Source organism: Camelina sativa, chromosome 6 (genome assembly GCF_000633955.1).
Source record: "Camelina sativa cultivar DH55 chromosome 6, Cs, whole genome shotgun sequence".
In the NCBI taxonomy this organism is placed as follows: domain Eukaryota; kingdom Viridiplantae; phylum Streptophyta; class Magnoliopsida; order Brassicales; family Brassicaceae; genus Camelina; species Camelina sativa.
In genome coordinates, this window is record NC_025690.1 from 26,177,992 (window position 1) to 26,185,714 (window position 7,723).

General features: G+C 36.5%; 4 protein-coding genes across 6 annotated transcripts in view; 3 read left to right on the plus strand and 1 right to left on the minus strand.

Annotated features, from left to right (window-relative positions):
* LOC104793742 (ethylene-responsive transcription factor ERF071-like) overlaps positions 1 to 592 on the minus strand; it is a 2,775-nt gene extending 2,183 nt beyond the window's left edge. Inside the window, exons 1-2 of the mRNA XM_019246463.1 lie at positions 329 to 592; positions 4 to 222 (exon numbers count right to left, since the gene is read on the minus strand). Coding sequence (XP_019102008.1) covers positions 4 to 222; positions 329 to 437 — 328 coding nt within the window. The 5' untranslated portion in view covers positions 438 to 592. The remainder of the gene's footprint in view (positions 1 to 3; positions 223 to 328) is intronic.
* On the plus strand, positions 1,604 to 2,534 carry LOC104793743 (proline-rich protein 3-like). Its single transcript, XM_010520155.2, has 2 exons — positions 1,604 to 1,868; positions 2,148 to 2,534. Exons 1-2 carry the CDS (start codon positions 1,625 to 1,627, stop codon positions 2,480 to 2,482), a joined length of 579 nt encoding a protein of 192 aa, XP_010518457.1. The 5' UTR covers positions 1,604 to 1,624; the 3' UTR covers positions 2,483 to 2,534.
* On the plus strand, positions 3,541 to 4,368 carry LOC104793744 (proline-rich protein 3-like). The gene is made up of 2 exons (XM_010520156.1): positions 3,541 to 3,755; positions 3,882 to 4,368. Exons 1-2 carry the CDS (start codon positions 3,590 to 3,592, stop codon positions 4,241 to 4,243), a joined length of 528 nt encoding a protein of 175 aa, XP_010518458.1. The 5' UTR covers positions 3,541 to 3,589; the 3' UTR covers positions 4,244 to 4,368.
* The window catches only part of LOC104793745 (probable pectinesterase/pectinesterase inhibitor 20), a 6,514-nt gene continuing 5,031 nt past the window's right edge, over positions 6,241 to 7,723 (plus strand). For 2 of the 3 annotated variants that reach the window (XM_010520157.2, XM_019226900.1), the window contains exons 1-2: positions 6,245 to 6,912; positions 7,275 to 7,415. In XM_010520157.2, the coding sequence (XP_010518459.1) occupies positions 6,351 to 6,912; positions 7,275 to 7,415 (703 nt within the window). In that variant the 5' untranslated portion in view covers positions 6,245 to 6,350. Of the gene's footprint in view, positions 6,913 to 7,274; positions 7,722 to 7,723 lie in introns of all 3 variants that reach the window. The other variant, XM_010520158.2, reaches the window with a different exon arrangement.

Below are 7,723 nucleotides of genomic sequence, written 5' to 3' on the forward strand. Positions count from 1 at the left end.
TACTAGTGTTTGGGAAATTCAGTTTCGCTTTCTGGCCACGGATTTTGATGGCTGCAACGTCGTAAGCTCGAGCAGCTTCCTCGGCGGTTTTGAATGTGCCGAGCCAGACACGTGTTCCTTTCCTCGGGTCACGAATCTCCGCTGCCCATTTGCCCCACGGCCTCTGCCTTATCCCTCTGTACAGATTTTTCCTCTCTCGCTTCCCATCTCTTTGCCCACCAACTGTTCGACGATATTCCCCAATCAGAAACGAAACGGTTATTATTATATTAGGTGAATGAAGCTAAACAAAACCAATACCAATACGAAACTCGAAACCAAAGTGTACCGCCTGAGACGGGTTTACGCTTCTTGTTGTTGCTCACAGAGCCGGCTTGACTCTCTGCAAACGACGATTTCGACCAGATGAAATCTGATATGACAGCGCCCCCACACATTTTTTTTTTCTTTTTTTTATGATGGTGTTTTTGTGTTATTTGAATGGAGTCCTGTCCTACATTGAAAGAGAATCATCATCATTGGCTTTGGGTTTTTATACAGAGAGACAAGTCAGAGTCGCTGCAGTTTTTTTGCTTGACGACCAAGTTCTTCTAGAAACTATCTCAACTTTGTTATAAAAGTATAGCATACCTATTGCAACTAGGCCAATGAACATTTTATAAAGAAAATAAAAAGGTTAACTCACTATTTAGACACGAGCAAGCGTCTGTACATACTTCTACTCCGATCCTACCTCAAGATATTATTTTATTACATGACCAAATAAATGATTTTAGATCTTTTAGTTTATTTATCTAACTATCACATAATCATTAATGCATGTAAAAAAAATCGTACATTTATAAATACTTTTTAGCAGTATATATAAACCATAATAACAATCATTTTTTTTTTTTTAATAAATAACAATCATTGCGTCTCAATCACCGGTTTGCTTCGGATCCTTGTGTGTCATTTCATAAATACTATGCTAGCAAAACATATCCCAATCAATATCAGATTTTGGGGGTGAAATGCTTACTAACGTTGACACAAATTTAAACGTGCACCCAATTAGTCTCTTCCCCCCCCAACCAACATCTAGCTGACACTTGCCTCATAATCAATCTTACGATAATTCTATATATCATATTGTGTTCTATATAGTATAAGAGCCATGTCTTGTGATCAAACTTTCAACTAACCAAACAACACCACGAACAAGAGCTATTTAACAATGGTATCCACAAGCCCCGCCNCTAATGCATGTAAAAAAGGGTACATTTATACACATCCTTTTTTCGTAAACATTTATAAATACTTTTTAGCAATGTGTATAACCATGAAACAAAATCATTGCGTCTCAATCACCGGTTTGATTCGGCTCCTTGTCTGTCACTTGATAAATAATATTTTATCAAAACTTATCCCATTCAATATTAGATTTTGGTGGTGAAATGCTTACTACGTTGACACAAATTTAAACGTGCCCCCAATTAGTCTCTCTCTCCCCCAGCCGACATCTAGCTGACACTTGCCTCATAATCAATCTTACGATAATTCTATATATCATATTATGTAAGGCTATGTCTTGTGATCAAACTTTCAACCAACCAAACAGCACCACGAACAAGAGCTAATAACAATGGTATTCACAAGCGCCGCCGTTTCCATCCGCCTCCTCGCGCTAGTGTTGGTTGTGGCCGCCGCAGATTACTACGTGCCACCACCTACCAGGTACACTCCATCACAACCTTACGTTCCCATACCAGCCACCACCTACACATTACCGGTTGAGACTCAGCAGTACTTGCCAAAACCAAACCCTGATTTGGCCATCGAAGGTCTCATCTTGTGCAAATCTGGCTACAAAACCTACCCTATCCAAGGTGCAGTTGCAATTTCGATTTCGTATTTTGCCATACATTCTATGTAAACTCACTAGATATATAACACGTGGAGCAAAACACTTCGGTATAGAAATTGAGTCTGTATTCGGGGATAAGAGCCGCTAAAAAAAAAACTACAAATCGCTTCTTGTTGACAATAACATAATTTTATGAATATCTTAGAATACACATTTAACTATGAATTCTGAAATATTGGAGAATTTTAAAATTTGTCATATTTCGTCTTGGACTGAGCCAAACCGGTGCTGTACTTGACAGGGGCCAAGGTTAAGGTTGTGTGTCCCATCTTCGACTCATATGGAAAGCTAATAGCTAAGGTTACAATCTCGAGCTACCCAACAGACTTGAAGGGATATTTCTACTTCGTCGCTTACGGACTCTCCCTCAAGGTGAAAAACATCAACAGCTGCAACGTGAAGCTTGAGAGTTCTCCGCTCTCCACGTGTAAGACTCCGACCAATGTCAACAGAGGTGTCACCGGAGCTCCACTCTCTTCCGACAACTCCAATTTCCTTAGCCACGACAATTTGATCCTCTACACCCTTGAACCTTTCTATTTCTCTAGCCCCGTGGCTCCCAAACCGGTTTACTAGGGATCACAATAAATCATTAGATCGCGGTTTATGATTATTTTCCATTCTTTCATTCTTGGCTATGATTTTTTTTTTGTTTGCTTCACTTTAAATAAATAATACGTTACTGAAATCTTAATTAGCTAGTTTCCTAAAGAATAAGCTGGCAACACTCAACAAGAAAAGAAATAAGAAATGTTACTAAGTTTGATGATTTTACACATTTGTATAACAATAGGGAAACTAATATTCATATCGTTATATTTTCGGTTCTTTCATCCAAAAATGTGTCTGATTGAGAAAGAGTGATATTTAAATCGCTGAAATTAACTAACATATAGTAGTAGTCATCATTAATTACGATTACTTCTTCTTCTTTTTTTGGTTCGAACACATTATGATTACCTAAAACCTCCTTAAATAAATAGTACTTGGTAAGTTATTTAAGATAATAATTTTCTCTGATCCCAAGTTAATTGGGTTTTGGGTCCGTCGAAACTTTAACAATTTTTGCGTATATCTAACTATACTAATGACAGCCATTAAGAGTTTGAAGTTAATTTTAGTGGAAAAACGTATGCAGGTCAGCAGGTGAAGGTGATTTCATTTTTTTTTTTTTTTGTCTACGTGATTTAAAAAAAAAGTAAGTACCGTAATAACGAAATCATGCCTTCCGTTAATTTTGTTTAACGTCAAATCTCAAATAGATAAGTACAAATATTAACATTAATTAAGATAAAAAAAAAAATTGTTAAGAAGAGACTCGACGCTTTGTGGTTTCTTGTCGAACAAAATTGAAACTAATTCAATATCTATAACAAATTATGTATTGTAAAATAAAATAAAATAAAAAGTGGCTGCACGTCCTCCAAATGCATCAAAAGGAGACACTTGTCTATTGGATGCATAAATAATGCAGTGATTAGTATCATCACGAGCCAAAACGTGCGCTCAAGTCAGATCCCTTATTCTCATAGATATACTGTAATTAATTTTAGATTGTACCAACCTTATCGTTAAAATCCTATATAACGTACTCTCGCAGTAGAGATTTCATGCATCAATAACACACAAGTTATACATCTATTTATCTATATTACATTTGAATATTGTATACTTAATATTAAAATGGCACAAACTTTTTCGCTGTGCTTCGTTCCTTACATGCTACTTCTCTCGTCTCTGTTCGCTGCCGGAGTAACCACTATCACCGAGGGGGAACTGCTTTCCTCGATGATCGGAGTTCAAGGTCTCATCTACTGCAAACAAGGATCTAAGCTTACCCCTCTCCAAGGTAATTAGATCTCATCATGATTCGTGAATATATATTTTGACTAGATGATATTATGTATAGTGATAGAAATATTCATTCAATATAGGGACAATTAATTAACTGAGATTATGGTATGTGGACGTACAGGTGCAGTAGCGAGGGTGACATGTGAGAGAGCCGATGAGTACGGTTACGAAACAGAGGATGTGACGGTGCTTAGCCAAGCGACGGATGCGAAGGGTTATTTCCTGGCGACGCTTTCTTCGTCGGAAGTGAAGGATGCTTATAATAAGAAGGTAATGAGGATCAAAGAGTGCAGGGCGTTTCTTGAGCTTTCTCCATCCGACACGTGTTCTATTCCAACGGAGATCAACCGTGGAATCAGCGGAGCCATTCTCCAAAAATATCGTCTACTAGAAAACAAGCTTAAGATGAAGCTCTTCACCGTTGGCCCTTTCGTCTTCTCGCCCGAGGAAACTCACGACAAGTCTATCCCCAACGGCTACTAAATTTTATATCAATCCATCCATGTTTCTATTGCCCTAAATGGGTCATACGTAATAGGCGAGCCCGCTATTAAATCATGGTTTCATCCGAGTGTTCAACGTATCTATCTATAATCAAAGTTTACAAACATCTTATATATTCCTCCTAAGATTCTTGATATATTATTCACTGCACAGTGTGATACACATGTCATATACTTTTGGTTTTGGCGATTGCAACTTATACATGCCAAATTTACTGAGAACGTACGTACGTGGAATACAATATCTTCTGAATTTGGAAATAGGGTGAGGAAGACGAAACTGATGAACGTCAAATAATTAACAAACACAACTCGAAACTTGCCTAAAACATGCGATAAGGTACATGCTTTCTCCGCGTAATCCGAAACAACCAGTATTGCTAGTGGCTTTTGGATAAGTAAATATTGTCATTAAAAACGAAAATTGGTTGATTATAATCTACAGTAAAAACATATTCTCTTAAACAACGCTTTGACTTTACAAAAGTTGTGTGTGTGTAAATTTTCTTGAGTTACGCAAACGGTCCAACTCCTTCGTCATTGCATGTAATTTCTTCACGCGTTGTATTTTCATATCAAACTTCGCCGCTTCAAACACTCTTTAGAACTGAGACGCGGTTTAATCAACCTTATTAGACACATTGCCAACACGCATCATATTTATATCCCAAAAACCGTAAAATAAGTGAAATTTTAAAGATCAATGAACATATGCTACATATTCAATATGTTTGCTTATGTTTTCGTTCCGAATATATATAGTGTTATGTTTATTAGTGTTGTGTTGTTCTCTATGATAATATATAATATCCCACATGACACGTACACAATCAACCTTAATGATACATACATTTATAAATTAATTGTATTTTATCAATTAATACTAAATACAATGGCACCATCACAAACCATCGGTTACATGTTTTGGTGAAGTTCAATTAAACAATCATTATTGTAATATGTCAATGAATTTTAATTTATATTTTATGACGGGATTACGATCAAATACATGTGTAGGTAGTGAATTAAGTAAGATATTGGTATATATCGATCTGTTGTCAAAAAAGAATTAATATATAATCTACGAACATTCTATAAAAACTGATTCGATTTTATGTGTCACTATGTATACAAACATAATCCAAAATACGTATCTCATCCTCTAACTTAAAAACAAAACTATCATACACAGCCAATTTAATGCAGGGAAATTAACATATTACTCAATAATTGGATTCGTTACAACTTTATAAAATAATGCAGTATACGTTTTTTTCATTTATAACAAGAAATTATGATAAAAACTCGCTGATCAACTCTTCATTGAATACATTACGTTTTGAGCAAAGGCAATCGAAGTAAAATAAAAACTAAATAAATGAATTACCATTTTGAACTCATAATCTATATATTTGACCAACATTTTTTTTTCAAATGTACAGTTATTCTAAATTTACTCATCTTATGCATGGAACCTTCCTTGTATACAGTTTTAAAACGAATTTTATTTGCAATGGTCCCTAGTCAATCAAAGTTCATATTGTCAAGATTTTGACTTTATTGATGTGCAATGTGCTGTTTTACCAACATGTTATATATATATAATCGATAATTTTCGTGTATTGCCTAACGTTGGTTGACAATTTTAAATTACGAAACCCTCACTCTGATTATACAAATTCAAATTGCCGTAACAGAAGTTGCTCAAAATTTGACTTTTGAAGAAAAATCATAAACCAAAAAAGGAAAAAAAAAATCAATTAATTAACCTTTCAACTTCAATACCCATTTAATCATTCTCAGGGATGGAGTTACTTCCTAACTACGGTGATTATTTAACTAATTAATCTTTCTGTGAGAGACAGATCCATATATGCGTGTGAATATCATAACAATATGGTATAAATATATGTTGATTTTTTTGACACCGCCACAATTATATATGTTAATATGTACACACATTATTATTGACTTGAACTTGTATGCAAACAAAATTTCAAGGTTTCTCAAAACCCTATATATAATCCAACACACTTAACAAATTAGAATATCTCCAACCAAAACACACGATTAAGTTTAAAGCAGTAATGAAAAACCAAAAGATGTCTCAAAAGCTCATGTTCTTGTTCACCCTTGCCTGCCTCTCCTTATTACCATCTCTTTTTCTTTCCGCAAAAATAACGGCCACCGGAAATGCCACTTCACCGTCAAACGTATGTCGATTCGCGCCGGATCCATCATACTGTAGATCGGTTCTTCCAAACCAGCCCGGAGATATATACTCCTACGGCCGTTTCTCCCTTCGACGGTCTCTCTCAAGGGCCCGCCGTTTCATTTCGCTGATCGACGATCAACTTAACCGGAAAGGCAAAGTGGCCGCTAAAGTCACCGTGGGGGCTCTCCAAGACTGCAAATTCCTAGCCAGCCTGACTATGGACTTCCTCCTTAGTAGCTCACAGACCGCCGATTCCACCAAAACGCTGTCGTTATCTAGGGCCGAGGATGTTCATACATTTCTGAGTGCAGCCATCACCAACGAACAGACTTGTCTTGAAGGACTTAAATCAACGGCATCAGAAAATGGTCTCTCCGGTGATCTTTTCAACGACACAAAACTCTATGGGGTGTCTCTTGCCCTTTTCTCCAAAGGTATAAACAAAATATTATCAACATGCACGTATTCTCCATTTATTTTAATTTAAATATACACGTAATCATATATATAATGTGACACGAAATCTTCATTTCATTTATGCTAATCTTGCCTTCGTTGAAGAATGTTTTATTTTATTCAAGAAAAAATCACTCTCTATAACTTATAGCGTAATGGTTTATGTTAGAGTATCGATGTGATATAACTCGGTTCAAACATGCGTAATACATGTTAAATAACTAAAATATCGTTAGATTTCACAGAAATCACGACCACAAAAATACTATTGATAAAATCAAAATATGTGTGTTTGTGTAAACTAAAATATGAAATAAAAATATCGTACATTAATTTGTAGGTTGGGTGCCAAGAAGGCAAAGATCGAGACCGATTTGGCAACCACAATCCCGCTTCAAAAAGTTTTTTGGTTTCCGTAACGGTAGACTACCGTTAAAGATGACGGAAAGGGCACGTGCCGTTTACAACACCGTGACTAGAAGTGGGAGAAAGCTTCTCCAAGCTGAAACAGACGCCGTTCAGGTGAGCGACATTGTGACGGTGATCCAGAACGGGACGGGAAACTTCACGACCATAAACGAGGCAATTGCAGCCGCGCCAAACAAAACAGACGGTAGTAACGGTTACTTCTTGATCTACGTAACGGCGGGATTGTACGAGGAATACGTGGACATTCCCAAGAGCAAGAGGTATGTTATGATGATCGGTGACGGCATTAACCAAACGGTTATCACCGGGAACCGTAGCGTCGTTGATGGATGGACCACTTTCAATTCCGCCACATTTAGT

Excerpts from the sequence above, each read along its gene's own strand:
- LOC104793743 (XM_010520155.2), top strand. The coding sequence starts at position 1,625 with ATGGTATTCACAAGCGCCGCCGTTTCCATCCGCCTCCTCGCGCTAGTG. Across the intron at positions 1,869-2,147 it reads CAAAACCTACCCTATCCAAG|GGGCCAAGGTTAAGGTTGTG; the intron begins GTGCAGTTGCAA and ends TGTACTTGACAG.
- LOC104793744 (XM_010520156.1), top strand. The coding sequence starts at position 3,590 with ATGGCACAAACTTTTTCGCTGTGCTTCGTTCCTTACATGCTACTTCTC. Across the intron at positions 3,756-3,881 it reads TAAGCTTACCCCTCTCCAAG|GTGCAGTAGCGAGGGTGACA; the intron begins GTAATTAGATCT and ends GTGGACGTACAG.